The sequence below is a fragment of the Anser brachyrhynchus genome (genome assembly GCF_964034855.1).
Source record: "Anser brachyrhynchus genome assembly, chromosome: 30".
Lineage (NCBI taxonomy): Eukaryota > Metazoa > Chordata > Aves > Anseriformes > Anatidae > Anser > Anser brachyrhynchus.
Genome location: NC_137723.1, coordinates 774,626 through 802,621, shown reverse-complemented (window position 1 = coordinate 802,621; position 27,996 = coordinate 774,626). Strand labels below are relative to the sequence as shown.

The following is a 27,996-nucleotide window of genomic DNA, read 5'->3' as shown; positions in this document are numbered from 1 at the left end:
CACCTGCTCCCACACACCACTCCAAGTCAGACACCAGGCACGCTTTGTGGCAAATCAGGAAATCATTAGGCTGTTTATTTTGTTTGAAAGCGTCCAGATGCAATTACGCTGTGGCGTTGCTCTTGCAGTAGCAGATAGGAGATGCGAGAGGTTGGGGGAACGGGCCCACATCCAGCTGCAGCACAAAGTGCACATGGGGCCAGCTGGTCCCTCACAGGCTGAAGGAGAGCGGTTAGACACTGGGGTTGCTCCCTGCAGGGACAAGAAGAGACAGCGTCATATGGGGCCACATCTACATCCCAAACCTACTACTCTGGGAGTCCTCCCAGGAAATCCAAGGATCAGTTGGGCACAGCAACACCCTGCATGCAGGTACCACAGGGAGACATGACAAGCTGGGACCCCAAAACCTCCCTGGAGCTCCTGCCTGAACCCCCAGCCTTGTTCTGTACCTGCGTTCGAGCTGCTGGATCCCCCGTCACTGCCTGCAAGAGAGGAGCAGCCGTGAGCCCCAGCCCAGGAGCTGGCACAGGAACGGCAGCAGCACCACGAGCTGAACACAGCACCACTGTGCTGGGAGCCCCAAGAGAAACCAGAGCCCCAAGACTGCCCCACTGATGGGCAGAGGCAGGGGACATTGCTGCCACCATCACTCACCTGGCGCCACGTTGTAGCCCTTCTCCTTCTTCCCTGCAGACAGAAAGAGGCATCAGCACCAGCCACATGTCACGGCCAGGCTGGGGGCCTCCCAAAGGTGCCCCAGCTCCTCACACAGCCCCTCCAGCCCCTGCCTTCCTCCCACACCCCTCTGCCTCACCCGCCCAGGCACTTTACCCTGCTTGCTCTTCCAGACAGCAAATCCAGCCAGGGCAGCAATGACAACCACGACAGCGACAGCCACCCCCGCCACGATGGGGATCAGGTTGGACTGTGGCTCTGGGAGAAATTAGGGCTGTCAGGAGGGGGAGGGGGAGCCCCAGACCACCCCAGTCCCACACACCCCATGCTGCTGGGCTTACCCCACGAGAAGAGGCCGGGCTGGGGCAGGCTGGCGTGCTCCACGCGGCACTGGTACTTGTCCTTGTCTCCCAGCAGGACATCAATGGTGGCCCAGGCATGGTAGGTGCCGTCACTGTTGGGCACAGTGCTCCCCCTCTGGGTCTCCTGCTCCTGGACCACGCCGTCCTTCAGCCAGCTGATGGAGATGGGCCGTGGGTAGAAGCCGTGAGCGCGGCAGGACAAGGTCAGGATCTTGTTGGCCTCCATCCCCGACACTCGGACCTCAGGGCGCTCTGAGGAGGGAGTGGCAGCAAGAGCCGGGCTTAGCTCCCTGCACTGTCCCTGCTCCTGCTTCCAGCCTGGTGCTGCATCCTCCCTCGACCTCACCTCTTCTCTCCAGTGCAGCCTTCCCATAGCTCACATATTTCCTCAGCCACTCAATGCAGGTGTTCTCCAGGTAGTGTTTCTTCCGCTCAGCAACAGTCCCTTCCTCCTCCCACTTCCTCTTGGTGACTTGTGCCCCAGCATCTGCTGCGGTGAACGTCAGCGTGTCCTTGTCAAAGGTGAGGAAGTCCCTTCCTTCATAGGCATCCTGCATAAACCCCCTAATACTGCCGTCCTCAAGGAGGTCACAGCCATACATGTACTGCAGCGTGTGAAACCCTGAAACACAACCAGGGGCAGGGGGTGAGGGGTTGCCACAGTCCCACCCCTTTAATGAGGCGCATATCCCTCCGGCAGCACATGCAGGTGCCACACACTGCCCTGTCACAGACTCCTGCACCCTTGAAAGACTGTGCTGGGGCCCAGCACCAGAGTACTTTGGGGCAGCGAGGGGCTTGTACAGGGTTGTAAATGCTGTGAGGTGACCAGGAGCTGATATGGGTGGGGGGAATCCCTCAGGTTTTGGGGTGGGGGCCTGAAGCACCATGGGGAAAGCAAGGGGCTGGGACAATGGGGGCAGCAGCCCCTCTGGCTCTGGGGGTCCTGACTGCTGTGGGGATGCTGAAGGGCTGGGATGGGGTGACCTGGAGCTCCCCAGCTCCGGGACAGGGGGTTCTGAGCAGCGTGGGGGTGGCAAGGGGCTGGGTTGGGTCTGGAAGCACCCCTCTGGGTCTGGGACAAGGCACCCAGAGCATCGTGGGCCTGGGACAGGGCGGCTGGGAGCCCCGTGACAGCGACACCAGGCAGGGACCCAACAGCACGGCCGGGGCTGGGGCAACAGCGTGGGGGCAGGGCCAGGTCTCAGTGGGGCTGGGGACCCCCCCACCCCTCCCACAGCACCCGTTCCCACAGCCCTCAGAGCTGCAGCCCGGCTCGCTCTCACCCCTGCTCTGGTTGTAGCGCTCCCGCAGTGTGTCCAGATCCACGCGGAAAATCTGCTCAGCGTTCTGTGAGATCTCAGTCTCCCTGTCCCAATACTGCTGATCCACATTGGCCGCCATCCAGTCTGCCCGGGGCTCCGTCCTCCGGGTCTCGCTGTCGTAGTGGTCGATGAGATGCCCATCCACATACCCCACGCTGATGAACTGCGGCAGCCCCGGGCCCGGGTCTGACACCGCGGTGTAGAAATAGCGCAGGGAGTGGGGCCCTGCGGGGACAGGGGGGGCTGAGGGGCAGCCCCGAGGGGAGGCCGAGCCCGGGGGGGCCCGGGAGGGGAAGGGGAGGCCCGGGGGGTCCCTGTGCCGGGAGAGCCCCATGGCCCCACCCACACTCACCGCTCACTGCTCCGCCCAGGACCCCCAGCAGCAGCAGCCCCAGGCCCAGCTCCAGGACCCCCACCCGCCCCGGCCCCATGGCTGCACTCTGCCCCGAGCCGCCTTCGGAGCTCGAAGGTATCCCAGGGCTCCGGCCCCGCCCTGCGACGCGATTGGCGGCTCCGCCGCGAGTCTACCAATGACTAACCGGGGTTCTCGTGACGTCACCGGGCGCCGGGTAGATCGCGGTCCCGCAGGTTGCCAGAAGCGAAAGCGAAAGCGCTGCGGGCAGCGCGCGGCGGAGGCTGGGGACAGGGAAATCCCGGCCCCACCCGGACCCTTCCCCCCCCCACGCAACCCCCGCGTTTCTCGGCCCTGCCGTGGGCTGCAGCGGTGCCCGGGGACAGCAGGGCCACCCACTCAGCGATGGGGCACCCAGGATGTGTCCCTGTCGGGGCTGTGCCCAGGAGCGGGGGCAGCTGGCATCAGGTAGGACCCCGCTGGGGGCCATCTCCATCGCCACCTCCTGCCCTCCACCCGCAGACCAGGCGGGAGAGGACCATTCAGAGCCAGTTGTCTGTGGCTGTTCCCATGCGGCTTTTGAATGTGCCCAGGGACGCACGCCCCACCAACCTGTGCCATAACGTGGTTGCCCACAATGTGACAAAGTTTCCCGGTGCTCAGATGGAGCCCCCTGTGCTCCAGCACCTTCATCCCCTTCGTGACCCTGGTTGGACTCTCTCCAGGTCTCTCTTGTGCTGGGGAGCCCAGCACTGGGTCCACAAGCGCTGAGCAGAGGCGAAGGATCACCTCCCTCGGCCTGCTCCAACACGGCTCCTGCTGCAGCCCAGGACACTGCTTGCTGCGCAGCCCAGGCAGGCTGTAAGGGTTTGTGGAAGGAGAGTTTCTGCTCCCTAGGGGAATCTGGCCAAGGACCTCCTTCAGTGGGATGAGGGATAATAAGAAAAAGAGTAAGCCATAAAGAAGACCAGATGGGGACATAAGCCTGATCAGGTGGCAGTGGTGGGAACCAAAGCTGCTCACTCACACTGACTGATGGGGGCATGGGAGAGCGAGAGTGTTTCTTCCAGCAAGGCTGTTTGGAGACCTCATGCATTGGAAACCAATGGAAAACAGGGAAACCAAGCAGAAACCAACCTCTAGCTGGACACAGACCTGACAGAACCAACATGGGCACAGTGACAAGAAAGGAACGTCCCCGTCATGCTCCCTGTTGGCAAGCAAGCAAGCAGAGGCACTGCTTCCAGGAAGATCAGCCTGGACTTTGCAACTGATAAGATGTGAACCAGGAGCACCATGGACTGGGAGTGGTGTGGGACCGGTGGGGGATGTGCAGGGCAGGGGAGCAGAAGGAACAAAGAGGTGGGGAGGCAGAAAAGGAAGGAAAGGGGCCAGGTGTGTGTGAAATAGGACCAGTCAGTGCTTGTCTGGCTGAGCGCTGTGCCCAACCACCAGTCTATCCTGTTTTCTTGTAACTTCTCATTAAACATTTTCTTCAATTTAGGGACTGCGGTGAGGGTGAGTGAGGCCAGTGCAGGACTCAGGGCCAGCAGCTGGAGTGGGGTGGCGAGTCACAGCCCATGGGCCCGGTGCTGGCTGCTGGGGGTGAGAGTCTCTGTGACTGGACACGTGTGTCTGTGTGCGTGTGTGTCTGTCCGTCTGTCTGTCTGTGAGACCTGTGCTCAGCTTGGCTGCTGGCTGACCCTCGGAAAGTGGTAGCTGCTTACCTCAGCCTGGGCAGAAATGCCAGGTCCCTGGGCACCCAGCTGGGCTCCAACATCTGGGCAGGATGGCACTGGGTGTTCCTGCCTGTCCTGGTCTGTACTGGTTCCAGTGACCAGGCAGGAGGGTTCTGGGCTGCAGCAGCTGGAGGAGATAGCCAGGCTCCTGACATCCCTTGACTCACCCCAACCCAGCCCAGCCTGTGGTGTCCAGCAGCCAACTGGTGTGGGTTGGAACAGGTAGAATAGTGTGTAAAGTAAAGAACAGTGAAATCTGAGCATCTTTGGCAATTTTTATTGCTGACATTCCATGTAAGATTCCAGGACTTCAAACCATCAAAAGCACCTTCGATGGTAATTGCTGATTCGTTGTCACAGGCCGATGAGGTTTTCAGGTCAGCATCAAGACAAGCGCCTATGCTGTGACATTAAAAAAGCAGCCCCACTGGGGTGTGATTATAATATCAGGTGTAAATACAACTGCTTGTTATTCCCACCTGTACTGAATTGCTGGTGCATTGTAATGCACCATGGGGCCTAATTGTATTGATGCCAGTAACAATTTAAGTTTGTATTGTTAACTTTGTGTTGTGTTAAAAGCTGTAAAATATGTACTTCAAGGCAAGGGCAAGATGATCCAGGCCTTGAGAATATCTAAAAGATGATTCATAAAAAAACTACTTAATCAGAAAGACCATTTGGTAAGGAAACATCCAACACACATACTACTGAATGTGCTACTAATCAACTTTTTAGAAATACTTGGCTGAAAAACAAAGATATGAGTTTCTAATACTCTAATACTAATGAGAACTATCCTCATTAGAATAGTAACAATCATGCCCCTAGGCTGAGAGACCCCAGCTCAACAAGAGACCCTTCCCCTCTGAGGATGCACAGAACGATTTTGTCAAATCACCAGTATGCTCATTATGTAACCAATTAGAAATTAGAGGATTGTGCTAACATGTACATGTAGTGATAAGAGATTGTATAAAATGTGGCATGGAAAATCCTTAGGTGTGCCAGCTTAGCAAGAAACCACCTGGCACTTGCATAATTCTGAAATAGACAATATCTCGACCTAGTGTGTGGATAGGCTCATTGCACACTGGGTAAGGAATCCAAACTTTCTGTTGGACAACAACATGAGCATGCTTTGACAGGCTGTGGCTGATAATTTATAGTATCGTGGAATAAGTATGATGACTTGGGTTGATATCAAAATGTTTCATGGACTGGTTTTGCTAAGCACCAGAGTTCAGTATCCAGTGTTTGGTGGTTTTGTTTTTTTTTTGACAATGCCAGCAATCTATTGCATTGTGTACTTGAGATATGGCATTCATAAACTGATCAATACAGATGTCAATCAAGTTGTTGATAATGACACTGAACTGGGAGGATCTGTGGATTCCATCAAGGGTGGAGAGGCCTTGCAAAGGGATCTGGACGAATGGGAGAGATGGGCAGCTACCGACTGCAGGAACTTTAACAAGAACATGTGCCAGACCCTGCTCCTAGGCATATAAATCAAGAGGCTTTGAGTAATCTGGGAGCCCCAGTGCAGGGGCAGATGTTAAGGCATCTTTAATAGCTTTGAATGCCTTTTCCCTTTCCACTTCCCAGGAGATGGGTTCTATTTCCTCATCCTTGGTGCCCGCGGTTACAGGTGTAGTCAGTTCCCCCAGCCCTGGTACCCACAGTCTGTAAAAGCCGGCCCCATGTTCCCACAGTAGTAGCATTCTCTGCTTTCTCCCCTATTATTCCTCTCCCTTTATCCAGTCCCTCTTTCTTGACCCAGAACCAGGGTCTGACTTTCCCCTTCCTTGGACTCCTCTATTTCCTCCTCTAGCCTGCAAACTCCTCGTGAGCACTGCCACCCATAAATTATTTTCCTGTTCCTCGGTTCTCTTTTGTGCATTCATTGTGTCCACCTTCTCCATTTCCTCTCGCCCGTCATAAACAACTAGCGCTACACTCAAAATCTTCTGCAATGTCTCCCTTGCCAACCCAGCAGATGTTCCTTGACTCACTGCAGCCTACACGGGGGTTTCCTGAGCTGGGGAAGCCCCAGGGGAGCACAGAGACATGCCCAAGGCCGGCAGCTCCTCCAAAGCAGCCGATGAGCCATGGGCAGGTCCAGCAGTGAGGGTGGCCACCCCTCAGTGTCCCCTGAGCATCCCCTGGGGAGTGTGGCCAACATGGTGTGTTGTGTGTGGTGCCTCAGCCGGGCCTGGCATGGCCACTGGTGCAGGAGAGAACCAGGAGGGCACCCCATGAGGGTGCCCCATGAGGGTGGGAGGCACTAGCAACACCTGCACTCCGCACCTGGGCCTGCGCAGGCCAATAGTGCGTGCCTCACCAATCCTCAAGGCAAAATGGTGGGCACTCACCTCTGGGCAGAGGCTGTGGCTCCAGCTGGGTGGTCTGCACCACCTACCCCAGCGGTGGCTGATGCCTCCACCCAGACGGAGCTGCCGAGGGGTGAGGCCGCCCTGCAGACTTCAGGCTGCTGGAAGTGCCCAGGCCTGTCCCCTGGGGCAGGTGGCAGACCTGCCTGCCAAGGGGTGCCCAGCTGGAGCGAGGAGTGGGAAGCAGCCCTGCAGACCCCAAGGTCAGTGCAGAAGGAGGGCAGGAGGTGCTCTAGGCATGCAGCAGAAGTTCCCCTGCAGCCTGTGGAGGGGCCTCTGGTGGAGCAGGCTGGTTCCTTTGTCCAGATTAATGCACAGTACTTAATTTATTTTTATCATTTCACTGCCCCAGGGATAGCTCCCTGTCCCCTGGAAGACTTATTTCCCTTTTTTTTCCAAGCCCTTGTCAGTGTGCTGCTACAGAAATTTACCTCCTGCAGGGTACCACACACTAACATTCCAGTTCTAGAAAATGGGGGTGTACTGCCAAGCACTGTACTGTGCATGGGGTACCGTACACTTACGGGTTAACCAGATTCCCCAGTGTACTGCTGAGCTCTTTACCGTGTAAGGGAGCACCATACACCAGATTTCCCCAAGACTCTTGCTTTATCCCTTCTACTCTTGCTTCATCCATCTCAAGCTGTGCCCCTCGCGGAGCTACGGAACCGTGGATCAGGGCTCCACACTTGCTTCATGCAGAAGTACATCTCAGTCACGCTTCACACACTAGTCTTGCCTGACCCCCAAGGCAATGCTTCATATTTCTTACCTTGGTCTGTGCACAGAGTTACCGGGTCAGTTCTCAAAGCCAGAGTGCCTACCTTGCTTTCTTCCCTAACTCTTCACCGATCCTGTCTTCTTAACCAGTCTCGGTTCTTTGTCAGCTCTCTGCACAACCACCGTCACCAAGGCACAGGCTGAAATCAGCGGGGCATGCCTTCCTGCTGCAGTGGTAATGGGGCTACTCAGAAGGCGACTGGATCCCGGATGAGCCCCGAATTTGTGAGAAACAATCTGCAGCCAATAACACAGGCTCAGGCGAGAATCTCACTGAAGCAGAATTTTTGTGTTTGCAATGGTGGGCATCCTGCAAGCAGGAGCGCACAGCAAAAGTATATCATAACCTTATGTTCCCTATTACCCAACACTTGATTCCTCCCCCATTTCCTCATTGGCTGAGTACTACAGGTTCTCAAACTACTCGACACTTATTACTATACCATGCATGTACAATTTTACTTGACCAACCATTAATTTCACCTTTTCCCCACCTTTTTTTCCTTCTCTTGTGACTGGAGGGGCCTGCAATTTTTTTTTATTTTAAGCCATCCTCCTTATTTTGGGACAGTGGGACATTCCCCTGTCCCCTTATCTGCCTAACATATCCCCCACCGTTAAGCCTGCACAATCACTTCTGAATATGCAAGGTTAGTGGAAGTTTCTACTGCAAAACCACAACTTATTTCTCACAGTGACCAGTGATAGGACCTGAGGAAATGGCTTGGAGCTGCAACCGGGGTGGTTCAGGCTTGATGTCAAGAAAAGGTTTCTTCACCATCAGGGTGGTCAGGCACTGGAACAAGGTCCACAGGGAACTGGTCACAGCATCAAGCCTGCCGGAGTTTAAACAGTTGGATAACACTCTCAGATACAAGGTCTCATTTTTTGGGTGGTCCTTTGAGGACCCAGGATTTGGACCCAGTGATCCTTGTGGCTCCCATCCAACCCCAGCCTCTCTGTGATTCTCTTTCTCGTGACAAGTCCTGGCAAACAATAAATTCACCCAGACAGAAGAGGCCCCTGCTGTACTGACGCGGAGGCTCACTATGCTGAGCTCTTTCTGCATGCAGCTCCCAGCCTCCCTCGATGCCTCCCCAACTTCCCCATGCAGCGTCTCCGGACAACCCTGACCTACCAGGCTGGGATAGGAGCACATCGCCCACCTGCTCCCACATGCCACTCCAGGTCAGACACCAGACACGCTTTGTGGCAAATCAGCAAATCATTGGGCTGTTTATTTTGTTTGAAGGCGTGCAGATGCAATTATGCTGTGGCGTTACTCTTGCAGTAGCAGATAGGAGATGCGAGAGGTTGGGGGAACAGGGCCACATCCAGCTGCAGCACAAAGTGCACATGGGGCCAGCTGGTCCCTCACGGGCTGAAGCAGAGCAGTTAGACACTGGGGTTGCTCCCTGCAGGGACAAGAAGAGACAGCGCCACATGGGGCCATGTCCCTGTCCCAAACCTAGTGCTCCAGGAGTCTTCCCAGGAAATCCAAGCAGTGGTTGGGCACAGCAGCACCCTTTTTGTGGGTACCACAGAGGGACACGACAAGCTGGGACCCCAAAACCTCCCTGGGGCTCCTGCCTGAACCCCCAGCCTCATTCTGTACCTGCGATCCAGCTGCTGGATCTTCAGTCACTGCCTGCAAGAGAGGAGCAGCCATGAGCCCCAGCACAGGAGCTCGGACAGGAAGGGCAGCAGCACCAGGAGTGGAACACAGCACCGCTGTGCTGGGAGCTCCAAGAGAAACCAGAGCCCCAAGACAGCCCCAGTGATGGGCAGAGGCTGGGGACATAGCTGTCACTCACCTGGTGCCACCTTGTAGCGCTTCTCCTTCTTCCCTGCAGACAGAAAGGGGCATCAGCACCAGCCACATGTCACGGCCAGGCTGGGGGCCTCCCAAAGGTGCCCCAGCTCCTCATACAGCCCCTCCAGCCCCTGCCTTCCTCCCGCACCCCTCTGCCTCATTCGCCCAGGCACCTTACCCTGCTTGCTCTTCCAGACAGCAAATCCGGCCAGGGCAGCAATGACAGCCACAACGGCGACAGCCACCCCCGCCACGATGGGGATCAGGTTGGACTGTGGCTCTGGGGGAAATTAGGGTCGTCAGCAGGGGAAGGAGGAGCCCCAGACCACCCCAGTCCCACACACCCCGTGCTGCTGGGCTTACCCCACGAGAAGAGGCCAGGCTGGGGCAGGCTGGCGTGCTCCACGCGGCACTGGTACTTGTCCTTGTCCCCCGGCAGGACATCGATGGTGGCCCAGGCATGGTAGGTGCCGTCACTGTTGGGCACGGTGCTCCCCCTCTGGGTCTCCTGCTCCTGGACCACGCCGTCCTTCAGCCAGCTGATGGAGATGGGCCGCGGGTAGAAGCCGTAAGCGCGGCAGGACAAGGTCAGGATCCTGTCGGCCTCCATCCCCGACACTCGGACCTCGGGGCGCTCTGGGGGGGGGGTGGCAGCCAGAGCCGGGCTTAGCTCCCTGCACTGGCCCTGCTCCTGCTTCCAGCCTGGTGCTGAATCCTCCCTCGACCTCACCTCTCCTCTCCAGTGCAGCCTTCCCATAGCTCACATATTTCTTCAGCCCCTCAATGCAGGTGTTCTCCAGGTAGTGCTTCTTCTGCTCAGCAACAATCCCTTTCTCCTCCCACTTTCTCTTGGTGATTTGTGCCCCAGCATCAGCTGCAGTGAATGTCAGCGTGTCCTTGTCAAAGACGAGGAAGTCCTTCCCATCATAGCCATGCTGCTCAAAGCCTCTGATGCTACCATCTTCGAGGAGGTCACAGCCAAACATACGCTGCCGTGTGTGAGAGCCTGTAACATAGCCAGGGACAGGGGGTGAGGGGCAGCCACAGTCCCGGCCCTTTAACAAGTTGCAGACCTCTCCGGCAGCACATGCAGGTGCCACACAATGCCCTGTCACAGACTCCTGCATCCCTGCAAGCCTGGTGCTGCCCCAAAATACTCACCGGAATATTTTGGGGCAGCAAGGGCCTTGTACAGGGTTGTAAATGCTGTGAGGTGACGAGGAGGTGAGATGGGGTAGGGGAAATCCCTCAGGTTTTGGGGTGGGGGCCTGAAGCACCATGGGGAAAGCAAGGGGCTGGGACAATGGGGGCAGGAGCCCCTCTGGCTCTGGGGGTCCTGACTGCTGTGGGGATGCTGAAGGGCTGGGATGGGGTGACCTGGAGCTCCCCAGCTCCAGGACAGGGGGCTCTGAGCAGCATGGGGGTGGCAGGGGGCTGGGTTGGGTCTGGAAGCACCCCTCTGGGTCTGGGACAAGGGACCCCAAGCACCGTGGGGCTGGGACAGGGCGCCTGGGAGCCCCGTGACAGCGACACCAGGCATGGACCCAACAGCACGGCTGGGGCTGGGGCAGCAGTGTTGGGGCAGGGCCAGGCCTCAGTGGGGCTGGAAACTCCCTTTCCCCCCTGCCCCACGACATCCACTCCCGCCCCCGTCAGAGCTACAGCCCGGCCTGCTCTCACCCCTGCTCTGGTTGTAGCGCTCCCGCAGTGTGTCCAGATTCACACGATAAATCTGCTCATTACTCCGTGAGCTCTGAGTGTCCCTGTCCCAGTACTGCTGGTCCACATTGGCGGCCATCCAGTCTGCCCGGGGCTCCATCCTCTGGGTCTCGCTGTCATAGCGCACGAAGACCTCCCCGTCCACGTACCCCACAATCACGAACTGCGGCAGCCCCGGGCCCGGGTCCGACACCGCGTAGAAGAAATAGCGCAGGGAGTGGGGCCCTGCGGGGAGAGTTGGGGCTGAGGGGCAGCCCCGAGGGGAGGCCGAGCCCGGGGTGCCCCGGAAGGGGAGGCCCGGGGGGTACCAGTGCCGGGAGAGCCCCATGGCCCCGCCCGCACTCACCGCTCGCTGCTCCGCCCAGGACCCCCAGCAGCAGCCCCAGGCCCAGCTCCAGGACCCCCACCCGCCCCAGCCCCATGGCTCCACTCTGCCCCTAGCCGCCTTCGGAGCTCGAAGGTATCCGACGGCTCCGGCCCCGCCCCGCGACGCGATTGGCGGCTCCGCCGCGAGTCTACCAATGACTAACCGGTGTTCTCGTGACGTCACCGGGCGCCGGGTAGATCGCGGTCCCGCAGGTTGCCAGAAGCGAAAGCGAAAGCGCTGCGGGCAGCGCGCGGCGGGGGCTGGGGACAGGGAAATCCCGGCCCCACCCGGACCCTTCCCCCCCCCACGCAACCCCCGCGTTTCTCGGCCCTGCCGTGGGCTGCAGCGGTGCCCGGGGACAGCAGGGCCACCCACTCAGCGATGGGGCACCCAGGACGTGTCCCCCTCGGGGCTGTGCCCAGGAGCGGGGGCAGCTGGCATCAGGCAGGACCCCGCTGGGGGCCATCTCCATCGCCACCTCCTGCCCTCCACCCGCAGACCAGGCGGGACAGGGCCACTCAGCCAGTTGTCTGTGGCCGTGCCCATGTGGCTTCTGAATGTGCCCAAGGACGCACACCCCACCAACCTGTGCCATAACGTGGTTGCCCACACCGTGACAAAGTTTCCCGGTGCTCAGATGGAGCCCCCTGTGCTCCAGCACCTTCATCCCCTTTGTGACTCTGGTTGGACTTTCTCCAGGTCTCTCTTGTGCTGGGGAGCCCAGCACTGGGCCCACAAGCGCTGAGCAGAGGCGAAGGATCACCTCCCTCGGCCTGCTCCAACACGGCTCCTGCTGCAGCCCAGGACACTGCTTGCTGCGCAGCCCAGGCAGGCTGTAAGGGTGTGTGGAAGGAGAGTTTCTGCTCCCTAGGGGAATCTGACCAAGGACCTCCTTCAGTGGGATGAGGGATAATAAGAAAAAGAGTAAGCCATAAAGAAGACCAGATGGGGACATAAGCCTGATCAGGTGGCAGTGGTGGGAACCAAAGCTGCTCACTCACACTGACTGATGGGGGCATGGGAGAGCGAGAGTGTTTCTTCCAGCAAGGCTGTTTGGAGACCTCATGCATTGGAAACCAATGGAAAAGGGGGAAACCAAGCAGAAACCAACCTCTAGCTGGACACAGACCTGACAGAACCAACATGGGCACAGTGACAAGAAAGGAACGTCCCCGTCATGCTCCCTGTTGGCAAGCAAGCAAGCAGAGGCGCTGCTTCCAGGAAGATCAGCCTGGACTTTGCGACTGATAAGATGTGAACCAGGAGCACCTTGGACTGGGAGTGGTGTGGGACTGGTGGGGGATGTGCAGGGCAGGGGAGCAGAAGGAACAAAGAGGTGGGGAGGCAGAAAAGGAAGGAAAGGGGCCAGCTGTGTGTGAAATAGGACCAGTCAGTGCTTGTCTGGCTGAGCGCTGTGCCCAACCACCAGTCTATCCTGTCTTCTTGTAACTTCTCATTAAACATTTTCTTCAATTTAGGGACTGCGGTGAGGGTGAGTGAGGCCAGTACAGGGCTCAGGGCCAGCAGCTGGAGTGGGGTGGCGAGTCACAGCCCATGGGCCTGGTGCTGGCTGCTGGGGGTGAGAGTCTCTGTGACTGGACACGTGTGTCTGTGTGTGTGTGTGTCTGTCCGTCTGTCTGTCTGTGAGACCTGTGCTCAGCTTGGCTGCTGGCTGACCCTCGGAAAGTGGCAGCTGCTTACCTCAGCCTGGGCAGAAATGCCAGGTCCCTGGGCACCCAGCTGGGCTCCAACATCTGGGCAGGATGGCACTGGGTGTTCCTGCCTGTCCTGGTCTGTACTGGTTCCAGTGACCAGGCAGGAGGGTTCTGGGCTGCAGCAGCTGGAGGAGATAGCCAGGCTCCTGACATCCCTTAACTCACCCCAACCCAGCCCAGCCTGTGGTGTCCAGCAGCCAACTGGTGTGGGTTGGAACCCGTACAATAGTGTGTAAAGTAAAGAACAGTGAAATTCGAGCATCTTTGGCAATTTTTATTGCTGACATTCCATGTAAGATTCCAGGAGTTCAAACCATTAAAAGCACCTTCTATGGTAATGGCTGATTCGCTGTCACAGGCCGATGAGGTTTTCAGGTCTGTTATAACAACTGCTTGTTATTCCCACCCGTACTGAATTGCTGGTGCATTGTAATGCACCATGGGGCCTAATCATATTGATGCCAGTAACAATTTAAGTTTGTATTGTTAAATTTGTTTTGTGGTAAAAGCTGTAAAACATGTACTTCAAGGCAAGGGCAAGATGATCCAGGCCTTGAGGATATCTAAAGGATGATTCATAAAAAAACTACTTAATCAGAAAGACCATTTGGTAAGGAAACATCCAACACATGTACTACTGAATGTGCTACTAATCAACATTTTGAAAATACTTGGCTAAAAAACAAAGGTATGAGTTTCTAATGCTCTAATACTAATGAGAACTATCCTCATTAGAATAGTAAAAATCATGTCCCTAGGCTGAGAGACCCCAGCCCAACAAGAGACCCTTCCCCTCTGAAGATGCACAGAACAATTTTGTCAAATCACCAGTATGCTCATTATGTAACCAATTAGAAATTAGAGGATTGTGCTAACATGTACATGTAGTGATAAGAGATTGTATAAAATGTGGCATGGAAAATCCTTAGGTGTGCCAGCTTAGCAAGAAACCACCTGGCACTTGCACAATTCTGAAATAGACAATATCTCGACCTAGTGTGTGGATAGGCTCATTGCACACTGGGTAAGGAATCCAAACTTTCTGTTGGACAACAACATGAGCATGCTTTGACAGGCTGTGGCTGATAATTTATAGCATCGTGGAATAAGTATGATGACTTGGGTTGATATCAAAATGTTTCATGGACTGGTTTTGCTAAGCACCAGAGTTCAGTATCCAGTGTTTGGTGTTTTTTTTTTTTTTTTTTGACAATGCCAGCAATCTATTGCATTGTCCACTTGAGATATGGCATTCATAAACTGATCAATACAGATGTCAATCAAGTTGTTGATAATGACACTGAACTGGGAGGATCTGTGGATTCCATCAAGGGTGGAGAGGCCTTGCAGAGGGATCTGGACGAATGGGAGAGATGGGCAGCTACCGACTGCAGGAACTTTAACAAGAACATGTGCCGGACCCTGCTCCTAGGCATATAAATCAAGAGGCTTTGAGTAATCTGGGAGCCCCAGCGCAGGGGCAGATGTTAAGGCATCTTTAATAGCTTTGAATGCCTTTTCCCTTTCCACTTCCCAGGAGATGGGTTCTATTTCCTCATCCTTGGTGCCCGCGGTTACAGGTGTAGTCAGTTCCCCCAGCCCTGGTACCCACAGTCTGTAAAAGCCGGCCCCATGTTCCCACAGTAGTAGCATTCTTTGCTTTCTCCCCTATTATTCCTCTCCCTTTATCCAGTCCCTCTTTCTTGACCCAGAACCAGGGTCTGACTTTCCCCTTCCTTGGACTCCTCTATTTCCTCCTCTAGCCTGCAAACTCCTCGTGAGCACTGCCACCCATAAATTATTTTCCTGTTCCTCGGTTCTCTTTTGTGCATTCATTGTGTCCACCTTCTCCATTTCCTCTCGCCCGTCATAAACAACTAGCGCTACACTCAAAATCTTCTGCAATGTCTCCCTTGCCAACCCAGCAGATGTTCCTTGACTCACTGCAGCCTACAGGGGGGTTTCCTGAGCTGGGGAAGCCCCAGGGGAGCACAGAGACATGCCCAAGGCCGGCAGCTCCTCCAAAGCAGCCAATGAGCCATGGGCAGGTCCAGCAGTGAGGGTGGCCACCCCTCAGTGTCCCCTGAGCATCCCCTGGGGAGTGTGGCCAACATGGTGTGTTGTGTGTGGTGCCTCAGCCGGGCCTGGCATGGCCACTGGTGCAGGAGAGAACCAGGAGGGCACCCCATGAGGGTGCCCCATGAGGGTGGGAGGCACCAGCAACACCTGCACTCCGCACCTGGGCCTGCGCAGGCCAATAGTGCGTGCCTCACCAATCCTCAAGGCAAAATGGTGGGCACTCACCTCTGGGCAGAGGCTGTGGCTCCAGCTGGGTGGTCTGGACCATTTGCCCCAGCGGTGGCCGATGCCTCCACCCAGACGGAGCTGCCGAGGGGTGAGGCCGCCCTGCAGACTTCAGGCTGCTGGAAGTGCCCAGGCCTGTCCCCTGGGGCAGGTGGCAGACCTGCCTGCCAAGGGGTGCCCAGCTGGAGCGAGGAGTGGGAAGCAGCCCTGCAGACCCCAAGGTCAGTGCAGAAGGAGGGCAGGAGGTGCTCTAGGCATGCAGCAGAAGTTCCCCTGCAGCCTGTGGAGGGGCCTCTGGTGGAGCAGGCTGGTTCCTTTGTCCAGATTAATGCACAGCACTTAATTTATTTTTATCATTTCACTGCCCCAGGGATAGCTCCCTGTCCCCTGGAAGCCTTATTTCCCTTTTTTTCCCAGCCCTTGTCAGTGTGCTGCTACAGAAATTTACCTCCTGCAGGGTACCACACACTAACATTCCAGTTCTAGAAAATGGGGGTGTACTGCCAAGCACTGTACTGTGCATGGGGTACCGTACACTTACGGGTTAACCAGATTCCCCAGTGTACTGCTGAGCTCTTTACCGTGTAAGGGAGCACCATACACCAGATTTCCCCAAGACTCTTCCTTTCTCCCTTCTACTCTTGCTTCATCCATCTCAAGCTGTGCCCCTCGCAGAGTTACGGAACCGTGGATCAGGGCTCCACACTTGCTTCATGCAGAAGTACATCTCAGTCACGCTTCACACACTAGTCTTGCCTGACCCAAGGCAATGCTTCATATTTCTTACCTTGGTCTGTGCACAGAGTTACCGGGTCAGTTCTCGAAGCCAGAGTGCCTACCTTGCTTTCTTCCCTAAGTCTTCACCGATCCTGTCTTCTTAACCAGTCTCGGTTCTTTGTCAGCTCTCTGCACAACCACCGTCACCAAGGCACAGGCCGAAATCAGCGGGGCATGCCTTCTGGCTGCAGTGGTAATGGGGCTACTCAGAAGGAGACTGGATCCCGGATGAGCCCCGAATTTGTGAGAAACAATCTGCAGCCAATAACACAGGCTTAGGCGAGGATCTCATTGAAGCAGCATTTTTGTGTTTGCAATGGTGGGCATCCTGGAAGCAGGAGCGAATAGCAAAAGTATATCATAACCTTATGTTCCCTATTAGCTGACACTTGATAACTCCTCTGTTTCCTCATTGGCTGAGAACTACAGGTTCACAAACTACTCAACACTTATTACTATACCATGTATGTACAATTTTATTTGACCAACCATTACCATGACAACCATACCCCCCACCGTTAAGCCTGCACAATCACTTCTGAATATGCAAGGTTAGTAGAAGTTTCTACTGCAAAACCACAACGTATTTCTCACAGTGACCAGTGATAGGACCTGAGGAAATGGCTTGGAGCTGCAACCGGGGTGGTCCAGGCTTGATATCAAGAAAAGGTTTCTTCACCAACAGGGTGGTCAGGCACTGGAACAAGGTCCACAGGGAACCGGTCACAGCATCAAGCCTGTTGGAGTTCAAGTAGTTGGATAACACTCTCAGATACAAGGTCTCATTTTTTGGGTGGTCCTTTGAGGACCCAGGATTTGGACCCAGTGATCCTTGTGGCTCCATCCAACCCCAGCCCCTCTGTGAATCTCTTTCTTGTGACAAGTCCTGGCAAACAATAAATTCACCCAGACAGAAGAGGCCCCTGCTGTACTGACGCATAGGCTCACTGTGCTGAGCTCTTTCTGCATGCAGATCCCAGCCTCCCTTGATGCGTCCCCAACCTCCCCACACAGCTTCTCCGGACAATCCTGACACACCAGGCTGGGATAGGAGCACCTTGCCCACCTGCTCCCACACGCCACTCCAGGTCAGACACCAGGCATGCTTTGTGGCAAATCAGCAGATCATTGGGCTATTTTGTTTGAAGGCGTGCAGATGCAATTATGCTGTGGCGTTGCTCTTGTGGTAGCAGATAGGAGATGCGAGAGATTGGGGGAACAGGGCCACATCCAGCTGCAGCACAAAGTGCACATGGGGCCAGCTGGTCCCTCACGGGCTGAAGGAGAGCAGTTAGACACTGGGTTTGCCCCCTGCAGGGACAAGAAGTGACAGCGCCACATGGGGCCACGTCCCTGTCCCAAACCTAGTGCTCCAGGAGTCTTCCCAGGGAATCCAAGCAGTGGTTGGGCACAGCAGCACCCTGCATGCGGGTACCACAAGGGGACACGACAAGCTGGGACCCCAAAACCTCCCTGGGGCTCCTGCCTGAACCAACAGCCTCGTTCTGTACCTGCGTTTGAGCTGCTGGATCCCCCATCGCTGCCTGCAAGAGAGGAGCAGCCGTGAGCCCCAGCCCAAGAGCTGGCACAGGAAGGGCAGCAGGACCAGGAGCGGAACACGACACCGCTGTGCTGGGAGCCCCAGGAGAAACCAGAGCCCCAAGACTGCCCCAGTGATGGGCAGAGTCTGGGGACATCACTGCCACCATCACTTACCTGGTGCCACGTTATAGCCCGTCTCCTTCTTCCCTGCAGACAGAAAGAGGCATCAGCACCAGCCACATGTCACGGCCAGGCTGGGGGCCTCCCAAAGGTGACCCAGCTCCTCACACAGCCCCTCCAGCCCCTGCCTTCCTCCACACCCCTCTGCCTCATCCACCCAGGCACTTTAACCTGCTTGCACTTCCAGACAGCAAATCCGACCAGGGAAGCAATGACAGCCACGACAGCAACAGCCACCCCCGCCATGATGTGGATCAGGTTGGACTGCGGCTCTGGGAGAAATTAGGGCCATCAGAATGGGGAGGGGGAGCCCCTGAACACCCCAGTCCCACACATCCCATGCTGCTGGGCTTACCCCACGAGAAGAGGCCAGGCTGGGGCAGGCTGGCGTGCTCCACGCGGCACTGGTACTTGTCCTTGTCTCCCAGCAGGACATCGATGGTGGCCCAGGCATGGTAGGTGCCGTCACTGTTGGGAAGGGTGCTCCCCCTCTGGGTCTCCTGCTCCTGGACCACGCCGTCCTTCAGCCAGCTGATGGAGATGGGCCGTGGGTAGAAGCCATGAGCGCGGCAGGACAAGGTCAGGATCCTGTCGGCCTCTATCCCCGACACTCGGACCTCGGGGTGCTCTGAGGAGGGGGTGGCAGCGAGAGCCGGGCTTAGCTCCCTGCACTGGCCCTGCTCCTGCTTCCAGCCTGGTGCTGCATCCCCTCTCGGCCTCACCTCTCCTGTCCAGCATGGCCTTCCCATAGCCCACATATTTCCTCAGCCACTCAATGCAGGTGTTCTCCAGGTAGTGCTTCTTCCGCTCAGCAGAAGTCCCTTCCTCCTCCCACTTCCTTTTGGTCACTTGTGCCCCAGCGTCCGCTGCAGTGTACGTCAGCGTGTCCTTGTCTAAGGCAATGAAGTCCTTCCCATCATAGCCAAGCTGATCAAAACCTCTGATGCTACTGTCCTCAAGGAGGTCACAGCCATACATCCACTGCAGCGTGTGAGACCCTGCAACACAACCAGGGGCAGGGCATGAGGGGCAGCCACAGTGCTGGCCCTTTAATGAGGCACAGACCCCTCCAGCAGCACATGCGGGTGCCACACATTGCCCTGTCCCAGAGTCCTGCACCCCTGCAAGGCTGGGCTGGGGCCCAGCACCAGAGTACTTTGGGGCAGCGAAGACCTTGTATGGGGTTGTAAATGCTGTGATGTGACGAGGAGCTGATATGGGTGGGGGGAATCCTTCAGGTTTTGGGGTGGGGGTCTGAAGCACCATGGGGAAAGCAAGGGGCTGGGACAATGGGGGCAGCAGCCCCTCTGGCTCTGGTGGTCCTCACTGCTGTGGGGATGCTGAAGGGCTGGGATCACAGAATCACAGAATCGTCTAGGTTGGAAGAGACCTCCAAGATCATCTAGTCCAACCTCAGCCCTAACACTAACAAGTCCTACACTAAACCATATCACTGAGGGCTACATCTAAACGTCTTTTAAAGACCTCCAGGGATGGCGACTCAACCACCTCCCTGGGCAGTCCATTCCAATGCCTAACAACCCTTTCAGTAAAGACGTCCTTCCTAACATCCAACCTAAATGATGGGATGGGGTGACCTGGAGCTCCCCAGCTCCAGGACAGGGGGTTCTGAGCAGCATGGGGGTGGCAAGGGGCTGGGTTGGGTCTGGAAGCACCCCTCTGGGTCTGGGACAAGGGACCCCAAGCACAGTGGGGCTGGGACAGGGCGGCTGGGAGCCCCGTGACAGCGACACCAGGCATGGACCCAACAGCACAGCCGGGGCTGGGGCAGCAGCATTGGGGCAGGGCCAGGCCTCAGTGGGGCTGGAAACTCCCTTTCCCCCCTGCCCCACGGCATCCACTCCCGCAGCCCTCAGAGCTGCGGCCTTGCCCACTCTCACCCCTGCTCTGGTTGTAGCGCTCCCGCAGTATGTCCAGGCCCACACGGAAAACCTGCTCAGAATTCTGAAAGTTCCGGGTGTTCCTGTCCCAGTACTGCTGGTCATCGATGGCCAACATCCAGTCCACCATGGCATCCGTCCTCTGAGTCTTGCTGTCGTAGCGCACGAAGACCTCCCCGTCCACGTACCCCACGGCCACAAACTGCCACATCCCTGGGCTCGGGTCCGACACCCCGGTGTAGAAATAATGCAGGGAGTGGGGCCCTGCGGGGACAGAGGGGGCTGAGGGGCAGCCCCGAGGGGAGGCTGAGCCCGGGGGGGGCCCGGGAGGGGATGGGGAGGGCCGGGGGTTCCGGATGCCGACCCCACCCGCACTCACCGCTCGCTGCTCCGCCCAGGACCCCCAGCAGCAGCAGCAGCCCCCGGCCAATCTCCAGGCCCAGGCCCCCCGCCCGTCCCGGACCCATGGCCCCGCTCTGCCCCAAGCCCCCTCTGGAGCTCGAAGGCATCCCACTGCTCTGGCCCCGCGCCGCAACGCGATTGGCGGCTCCGCAGAGCGCCTACCAATGGCTATCCGGTGTTTTCGTGACGTCACCGGGCGCCGGGCAAATAGCGGTCCCACAGGCTGCCAGAAGCGAAAGCGAAAGCGCTGCAGGTAGCGCGGGGGACCGGGAAACCCCGGCCCCACCCGGACCCTGCACCCCCACAAACCCCGCGTTTCTCGGCCCTGCCGTGGGCTGCAGCGGCGCCCGGGGGCAGCAGGGCCAGCCATGTAGCGATGGGAACACCTGCACTGTGCACCCGGGCCTTCACGGGCCAAGGGTGCACGCCTCACCGATCCTCGAGACAGAACGGTGGGCACTTGTCTCTGGGCAGGGGCTGTGGCTCTGGCTGGGTGGTCTGCACTGCCTGCTCCAGCGGTGGCTGATGCCTCCACCCAGATGGAGCTGCCGAGGGGTGAGGCTGCCCTGCAGACTTCAGGCTGCTGGAAGTGCCCAGGCCTGTCCCCTGGGGCAGGTGGCAGACCTGCCTGCCAAGGGGTGCCCAGCTGGAGGAATGCCGGCAGCAGGGGGCCGAGCTGCAGGAGGCAGGGAGAAGGCTGCGCAGCAGTAGGGAGGCTGAGGAGGAGTTGGACAGCTGGATCCTGCACAGTCGGCAGGGAACCCACAGCCCATAGCCAAATAGCCCCAAAATACCCCATCAGCACTCCCAGAAGAAGTGGGGCTGATAATGCAGAGAGAGGAAGCTGATAAGTCAAGTGCCAGCAGGAGGAAGACGCTTTCCCCAAATCCTCAGGTGCCCTTACAGAACTGCTTCACCTCTCTACAGACAGAAAAGACTCGTGGCAGGGGGTAGGGGATGAGTAAGAGAGCCCAGTCTATTCCCCTAACAACCAGTCCCACTAAGGAAAGGCCAAGGGTAATAGCAGCAGGAGACTCTTCTGAGAGGTACTGAGGCATCCATCTGCTGACCCAATCAGCTCTTGAGAGAAGTCTGCTGCTCACGGGGGTCCTGTATCAGGGCTGTCACCGAGAGTCTGCCAAGCCTCCTACAGCCTAAGGGCTCTTATCTGCTGCTGTTTCACATGGGCACGAGTGACAGAGCCAGGAGCAGTCAGAGGAGCGTCGAGAGGGATTACAGAGCCCTGGGAGCAGCAGTAAGGGACTGGGGAGCACAGGTAGTTTTTTCATGGGTGCTGCTGGTCAAAGAGAAGGGTATTGAAAGGGCCAGTCTGATCTGGCAAATCAATAGAGGGTTGCAGGAGAGGTGCCACAGACGGGTTCAGCTGCTTACACTGTGGGACTGGCTGTGAGAACCCTGGTTAAAGCATAACTTTTTTTCCACAATCCCCCCCTCTTCTTTTCTTACTCCTGTTGTTTTTGCAGCTCTTCACATCCTCTACTTCTGAGGTTTTAAAACACTAGGGCGCAATATTTTTATTTGGATGTCATGGGGGATGACAGATACACAATGCCATTATTACTATAATACTATAAAACAGTTGCTTGACCCAATCCCATCCAGGCAACCACAAGGTCAATTTTTCCCAAATGTCTTTAAATCCCCAGGAAGCCTCATCTTGGACCACCTCATGTAAGATCTTGGTTTTCTCCCCAGTATTTTTGAGATCCGTCTCAATTCGCCCCGTTTGGTCTACATATATACAGCAACTAGCATTAATTATAGTGCAAACCCCTCTTCACAAGTCCAGTAATAAATCCAGTACCATTAGATTCTGGAATACTATCTCTGACAGACTTGTCAACTCCTCTTGCAGTGCCCAGATCACATCTGAAGTGTTATTTTCTAATTCTTCAGCTATGGCTGAGATATTCACAATAGCTTTTTCTAATTCATTCACCCCTAACCAAGGGATAAACCACCTCACAGAACTGTGAAAAGCCATTCCCCTCTCCACTAGAGGATTAACTGAAGTCCTCTTGATTTTGCGGAGGTGGGCCTCAAGGAGGCCTGGGCTTTGGTTTTGCATATCCTCAATAATAGTTATGTTCAGAATTATTGCCCTGAGGGTGCAAGCTCCTTTCCATCCTAGGGGCAACACTTCCCTGTCCTTATTACCGCATAGCCAATACCACCCTTTGCCATTCAGAACTGGCCATCCAGTTACCGAATGACTCCTGCGCCGTGTTTGGTGTGCATTATATATATTAGCACTCCTATAATTACCATATTCGGTACAGTATAGATAATTCCCTACCTCACAGGTAACATTTCCACACCCAGGGTCAGTATTATTGCCCCCTGAATCTCCATCAGGATGAAGAATGATATTCATACGAACATAAAAAACAGAATACCCTGGCAACACTCTAATTCTATGTAATCCAACACTTTTCCCCAATAATAGGTGGTATTCGTTAATTTTTCCTAAGGACAAGTTAAATATTCGTTTACAATTAAGATTCACACTTCCTCCTAATTTTTTAATTTTAAAGGTTCTCCTATAGGAAGAATCTCTCGGGTCTCGGGGTCAACTGATGCCTTCATGCTGGTGTAATGAGTGTAATGAGTCCACCATTTCTCAGCTGTTCTTACTGTTGTCTCAGTAGTCTGGAGTACTTGGAACAGTACATCCCACTCATGTTGTAGCTTCAGTTCCCTCCCTGTTCATATCAGAACCCAATCTCCTGCTCGGAGACATAAAATAATTGCCCAGTGATCATTGTATCCCCTAGTCTCAGCTTGGTGTCCCCAAAAAGTAGCACTGTTATCCCAGTCCCTTCTACCCCTGTCACTGTAGGGTTTCATCAGTTAATTTAAGCCCTGGTATTTTACGGGCCGGCAACGACCTAGCTGCCCCAGTGCATTGGGTTTATGTGGCAAGGTTTTGGTAGAAGGGGGCTGCAAAGGTGGCCTCTGTCAGAAGAATCCAGCAGCTGCCCCATGTTAGATAAGGGCTCCGTGGTGGAGCAGGCTGGTTCCTTTGTCCAGATTAATGCACAGCACTTAATCAATTTATTTTTATCATTTCACTGCCCCAGGGATAGCTCCCTGTCCCCTGGAAGACTTATTTCCCTTTTTTCCCCAGCCCTTGTCAGTGTGCTGCTACAGAAATTTACCTCCTGCAGGGTACCACACACTAACATTCCAGTTCTAGAAAATGGGGGTGTACTGCCAAGCACTGTACTGTGCATGGGGTACCGTACACTCACGGGTTAACCAGATTCCCCGGCGTACTGCTGAGCTCTATACCATGTAAGGGAGCACCATATACCAGATTTCCCCAAGACTCTTCCTTTCTCCCTTCTACTCTTGCTTCATCCGTCTCAAGCTGTGCCCCTCGCAGAGCTACATAACCATGGATCAGGGCTCCACACTTGCTTCATGCAGAAGTACATCTCAGTCACGCTTCACACACTAGTCTTGCCTGACCCCCAAGGCAATGCTTCATATTTCTTACCTTGGTCTGTGCACAGAGTTACCGGGTCAGTTCTCAAAGCCAGAGTGCCTACCTTGCTTTCTTCCCTAACTCTTCACCGATCCTGTCTTCTTAACCAGTCTCGGTTCTTTGTCTGCTCTCTGCACAACCACCGTCTCCAAGGCACAGGCTGAAATCAGCGGGGCATGCCTTCCTGCTGCAGTGGTAATGGGGCTACCCAAAAGGCGACTGGATCCCGGATGAGCCCCGAATTTGTGAGAAACAATCTGCAGCCAATAACACAGGCTTAGGCGAGGATCTCACTGAAGCAGAATTTTTGTGTTTGCAGTGGTGGGCATCCTGCAAGCAGGAGCGCACAGCAAAAGTATATCATAACCTTATGTTCCCTATTACCCAACACTTGATTCCTCCCCCATTTCCTCATTGGCTGAGTACTACAGGTTCTCAAACTACTCGACACTTATTACTATACCATGCATGTACAATTTTATTTGACCAACCATTAATTTCACCTTTTCCCCACCTTTTTTTCCTTCTCTTGTGACTGGAGGGGCCTGCAATTTTTTTTTTATTTTAAGACATCCTCCTTATTTTGGGACAGTCTGTCCCCTGTCCCCTTATCTGCTTAACATATCCCCCACCGTTAAGCCTGCACAATCACTTCTGAATATGCAAGGTTAGTGGAAGTTTCTACTGCAAAACCACAACTTATTTCTCACAGTGACCAGTGATAGGACCTGAGGAAATGGCTTGGAGCTGCAACCGGGGTGGTTCAGGCTTGATGTCAAGAAAAGGTTTCTTCACCAACAGGGTGGTCAGGCACTGGAACGAGGTCCACAGGGAACTGGTCACAGCATCAAGCCTGCCGGAGTTTAAAGTTGGATAACACTCTCAGATACAAGGTCTCATTTTTTGGGTGGCCCTTTGAGGACCCAGGATTTGGACCCAGTGATCCTTGTGGCTCCCATCCAACCCCAGCCCCTCTGTGATTCTCTTTCTCGTGACAAGTCCTGGCAAACAATGAATTCACCCAGACAGAAGAGGCCTCTGCTGTACTGACGCATAGGCTCACTGTGCTGAGCTCTTTCTGCATGCAGCTCCCAGCCTCCCTCGACGCCTCCCCAACTTAACCCACGCAGCTTCTCCGGACAACCCTGACCTACCAGGCCGGGACAGGAGCACCTTGCCCACCTGCTCCCACACGCCACTCCAGGTCAGACACCAGACACGCTTTGTGGCAAATCAGCAGATCATTGGGCTGTTTATTTTGTTTGAAGGCGTGCAGATGCAATTATGCTGTGGCGTTGCTCTTGCAGTAGCAGATAGGAGATGTGATATTTTGGGGGAACGGGGCCACATCCAGCTGCAGCACAAAGTGCACATGGGGCCAGCTGGTCCCTCACGGGCTGAAGCAGAGTGGTTAGACACTGCGGTTGCTCCCTGCAGGGACAAGAAGAGACAGCGCCACATGGGGCCATGTCCCTGTCCCAAACCCACTGCTCCAGGAGTCTTCCCAGGGAATCCAAGCAGTGGTTGGGCACAGCAGCACCCTGTGTGTGGGTACCACAGAGGGACACAACAAGCTGGGACCCCAAAACCTCCCTGGGGCTCCTGCCTGAACCCCCAGCCTCATTCTGTACCTGCGATCCAGCTGTTGGATCCCCCGTCACTGCCTGCAAGAGAGGAGCATCCATAAGCCCAAGCACAGGAGCTCGGACAGGAAGGGCAGCAGCACCAAGAGTGGAACACAGCACCGCTGTGCTGGGAGCCCCAAGAGAAACCAGAGCCCCAAGACAGCCCCAGTGATGGGCAGAGGCTGGGGACATCGCTGTCACTCACCTGGTGCCACGTTGTAGCCCTTCTCCTTCTTCCCTGCAGACAGAAAGAGACATCAGCACCAGCCACATGTCACGGCCAGGCTGGGGGCCTCCCAAAGGTGCCCCAGCTCCTCATACAGCCCCTCCAGCCCCTGCCTTCCTCCCGCACCCCTCTGCCTCACCCGCACAGACACCTTACCCTGCTTGCTCTTCCAGACAGCAAATCCAGCCAGGGAAGCAATGACAGCCACAACGGCAACAGCCACCCCCGCCACGATGGGGATCAGGTTGGACTGTGGCTCTGGGAGAAATTAGGGCCGTCAGGAGGGAGCCCCCAAGCACCCCAGTCCCACACACCCCATGCTGCTGGGCTCACCCCACGAGAAGAGGCCAGGCTGGGGCAGGCTGGCGTGCTCCACACGGCACTGGTACTTGTCCCTGTCCCCTGGCAGGACCTCGATGGTGGCCCAGGCATGGTAGGTGCCGTCACTGTTGGGCACGGTGCTCCCCCTCTGGGTCTCCTGCTCCTGGACCACGCCGTCCTTCAGCCAGCTGATGGAGATGGGCCGCGGGTAGAAGCCGTGAGCGCGGCAGGACAAGGTCAGGATCCTGTCGGCCTCCATCCCCGACACTCGGACCTCGGGGCGCTCTGGGGGGGGGGTGGCAGCCAGAGCCGGGCTTAGTTCCCTGCACTGGCCCTGATCCTGCTTACAGCCTGGTGCTGAATCCTCCCTCGACCTCACCTCTCCTCTCCAGTGCAGCCTTCCCATAGCTCACATATTTCTTCAGCCCCTCAATGCAGGTGTTCTCCAGGTAGTGCTTCTTCTGCTCAGCAACAATCCCTTTCTCCTCCCACTTTCTCTTGGTGATTTGTGCCCCAGCATCAGCTGCAGTGAATGTCAGCGTGTCCTTGTCAAAGACGAGGAAGTCCTTCCCATCATAGCCGTGCTGCTCAAAGCCTCTGATGCTACCATCTTCGAGGAGGTCACAGCCAAACATACGCTGCCGTGTGTGAGAGCCTGTAACATAGCCAGGGACAGGGGGTGAGGGGCAGCCACAGTCCCGGCCCTTTAACAAGTTGCAGACCTCTCCGGCAGCACATGCAGGTGCCACACAATGCCCTGTCACAGACTCCTGCATCCCTGCAAGCCTGGTGCTGCCCCAAAATACTCACCAGAGTATTTTGGGGCAGCAAGGGCCTTGTACAGGGTTGTAAATGCTGTGAGGTGACGAGGAGGTGAGATGGGGTAGGGGAAATCCCTCAGGTTTTGGGGTGGGGGCCTGAAGCACCATGGGGAAAGCAAGGGGCTGGGACAATGGGGGCAGCAGCCCCTCTGGCTCTGGGGGCCCTGACTGCTGTGGGGATGCTGAAGGGCTGGGATGGGGTCACCTGGAGCTCCCCAGCTCCAGGACAGGGGGTTCTGAGCAGCATGGGGGTGGCAAGAGGCTGGGTTGGGTCTGGAAGCACCCCTCTGGGTCTGGGACAAGGGACCCCAAGCACCGTGGGGCTGGGACAGGGCAGCTGGGAGCCCCCTGACAGCGACACCAGGCATGGACCCAACAGCACGGCTGGGGCTGGGGCAGCAGTGTTGGGGCAGGGCCAGGCCTCAGTGGGGCTGGAAACTCCCTTTCCCCCCTGCCCCACGGCATCCACTCCCGCCCCCGTCAGAGCTACAGCCCGGCCCCCTCTCACCCCTGCTCTGGTTGTAGCGCTCCCGCAGCGTGTCCAGATTCACACGATAAATCTGCTCATTACTCCGTGAGCTCTGAGTGTCCCTGTCCCAGTACTGCTGGTCCACATTGGCCGCCATCCAGTCCGCCCGGGGCTCCATCCTCTGGGTCTCGCTGTCATAGCGCACGAAGACCTCCCCGTCCACGTACCCCACAATCACGAACTGCGGAAGCCCCGGGCCCGGGTCCGACACCGCGTAGAAGAAATAGCGCAGGGAGTGGGGCCCTGCGGGGAGAGTTGGGGCTGAGGGGCAGCCCCGAGGGGAGGCCGAGCCCAGGGTGCCCCGGAAGGGGAGGCCCGGGGGGTCCCTGTGCCGGGAGAGCCCCATGGCCCCGCCCGCACTCACCGCTCGCTGCTCCGCCCAGGACCCCCAGCAACAGCAGCCCCAGGCCCAGGCCCAGCTCCAGGACCCCCACCCGTCCCGGCCCCATGGCTCCGCTGTGCCCCAAACCGCCTCCGGAGCTCGAAGGTATCCGACGGCTCCACCCCGCGACGCGATTGGCGGCTCCGCCGCGAGTCTACCAATGACTAACCGGTGTTCTCGTGACGTCACCGGGCGCCGGGTAGATCGCGGTCCCGCAGGTTGCCAGAAGCGAAAG

At 56.5% G+C, this 27,996-nt stretch overlaps 4 protein-coding genes across 15 annotated transcripts; all 4 read right to left on the bottom strand.

Annotated features, from left to right (window-relative positions):
- Nucleotides 1–43: 43 nt before the first annotated feature.
- Nucleotides 44–2,876, bottom strand: LOC308184204 (class I histocompatibility antigen, F10 alpha chain-like). Of its 3 annotated transcripts, none has more exons than XM_080571060.1 (8): nt 2,718–2,876; nt 2,327–2,590; nt 1,387–1,662; nt 1,020–1,292; nt 835–936; nt 658–690; nt 453–485; nt 44–252 (listed from the first exon to the last, which is right to left on the bottom strand). In XM_080571060.1, exons 1-8 carry the CDS (start codon nt 2,794–2,796, stop codon nt 233–235), a joined length of 1,080 nt encoding a protein of 359 aa, XP_080427186.1. In that variant the 5' UTR covers nt 2,797–2,876; the 3' UTR covers nt 44–232. The 3 variants fall into 3 exon arrangements, with proteins under 3 accessions (XP_080427186.1, XP_080427185.1, XP_080427184.1); XM_080571059.1 differs by having other exon boundaries at nt 2,327–2,608; nt 2,718–2,828; XM_080571058.1 differs by lacking the exon at nt 44–252 and adding an exon at nt 262–362.
- On the bottom strand, nt 44–27,348 carry LOC308184201 (class I histocompatibility antigen, F10 alpha chain-like). 10 transcript variants are annotated; one of them, XR_013942601.1, is made up of 10 exons: nt 27,065–27,348; nt 20,327–20,364; nt 19,948–20,229; nt 18,769–19,044; nt 18,402–18,674; nt 18,218–18,318; nt 18,041–18,073; nt 17,836–17,868; nt 17,363–17,635; nt 16,774–17,061 (listed from the first exon to the last, which is right to left on the bottom strand). XR_013942601.1 is itself a non-coding variant. In XM_080571035.1 (9 exons), the coding sequence occupies exons 1-9, from the start codon at nt 27,313–27,315 to the stop codon at nt 55–57; spliced, it is 1,485 nt and encodes a 494-aa protein (XP_080427161.1). In that variant the 5' UTR covers nt 27,316–27,348; the 3' UTR covers nt 44–54. The 10 variants fall into 10 exon arrangements, 8 of the variants coding, with proteins under 8 accessions (XP_080427161.1, XP_080427159.1, XP_080427162.1 ...); XR_013942602.1 differs by having other exon boundaries at nt 17,391–17,635; XM_080571035.1 differs by lacking the exons at nt 16,774–17,061; nt 17,363–17,635 and adding an exon at nt 44–252.
- LOC308184206 (class I histocompatibility antigen, F10 alpha chain-like) lies at nt 8,836–11,667 on the bottom strand. The gene is made up of 8 exons (XM_080571062.1): nt 11,508–11,667; nt 11,123–11,386; nt 10,173–10,448; nt 9,806–10,078; nt 9,621–9,722; nt 9,444–9,476; nt 9,245–9,277; nt 8,836–9,044 (listed from the first exon to the last, which is right to left on the bottom strand). Exons 1-7 carry the CDS (start codon nt 11,581–11,583, stop codon nt 9,267–9,269), a joined length of 1,035 nt encoding a protein of 344 aa, XP_080427188.1. The 5' UTR covers nt 11,584–11,667; the 3' UTR covers nt 8,836–9,044; nt 9,245–9,266.
- On the bottom strand, nt 25,080–27,911 carry LOC308184205 (class I histocompatibility antigen, F10 alpha chain-like). Its single transcript, XM_080571061.1, has 8 exons — nt 27,744–27,911; nt 27,359–27,622; nt 26,409–26,684; nt 26,042–26,314; nt 25,865–25,966; nt 25,688–25,720; nt 25,489–25,521; nt 25,080–25,288 (listed from the first exon to the last, which is right to left on the bottom strand). The coding sequence occupies exons 1-8, from the start codon at nt 27,826–27,828 to the stop codon at nt 25,269–25,271; spliced, it is 1,086 nt and encodes a 361-aa protein (XP_080427187.1). The 5' UTR covers nt 27,829–27,911; the 3' UTR covers nt 25,080–25,268.
- Between the last annotated feature and the right edge of the window lie 85 nt (nt 27,912–27,996).

Bases quoted from the DNA above. Each gene is read 5' to 3' on its own strand.
- LOC308184204 (XM_080571058.1), bottom strand. From the start codon at position 2,796: ATGGGGCCGGGGCGGGTGGGGGTCCTGGAGCTGGGCCTGGGGCTGCTG. The intron at 2,591-2,717 runs GTGAGTGTGGGT...CTGTCCCCGCAG, and splicing joins CCTGGGCGGAGCAGTGAGCG to GGCCCCACTCCCTGCGCTAT. The intron at 937-1,019 runs GTAAGCCCAGCA...AATTTCTCCCAG, and splicing joins GCCCGGCCTCTTCTCGTGGG to AGCCACAGTCCAACCTGATC.
- LOC308184206 (XM_080571062.1), bottom strand. From the start codon at position 11,583: ATGGGGCTGGGGCGGGTGGGGGTCCTGGAGCTGGGCCTGGGGCTGCTG. The intron at 11,387-11,507 runs GTGAGTGCGGGC...CTCTCCCCGCAG, and splicing joins CCTGGGCGGAGCAGCGAGCG to GGCCCCACTCCCTGCGCTAT. The intron at 10,079-10,172 runs GTGAGGTCGAGG...CCCCCCCCCCAG, and splicing joins GGCTGCACTGGAGAGGAGAG to AGCGCCCCGAGGTCCGAGTG.
- LOC308184201 (XM_080571035.1), bottom strand. From the start codon at position 27,315: ATGCCGTGGGGCAGGGGGGAAAGGGAGTTTCCAGCCCCACTGAGGCCT. The intron at 20,230-20,326 runs GTGAGTGCGGGT...GCTGCCCCTCAG, and splicing joins CCTGGGCGGAGCAGCGAGCG to CCCCCTCTGTCCCCGCAGGG. The intron at 18,675-18,768 runs GTGAGGCCGAGA...CCCCCTCCTCAG, and splicing joins GGCCATGCTGGACAGGAGAG to AGCACCCCGAGGTCCGAGTG.
- LOC308184205 (XM_080571061.1), bottom strand. From the start codon at position 27,828: ATGGGGCCGGGACGGGTGGGGGTCCTGGAGCTGGGCCTGGGCCTGGGG. The intron at 26,685-27,358 runs GTGAGAGGGGGC...GCTATGTTACAG, and splicing joins GCGCTACAACCAGAGCAGGG to GCTCTCACACACGGCAGCGT. The intron at 26,315-26,408 runs GTGAGGTCGAGG...CCCCCCCCCCAG, and splicing joins GGCTGCACTGGAGAGGAGAG to AGCGCCCCGAGGTCCGAGTG.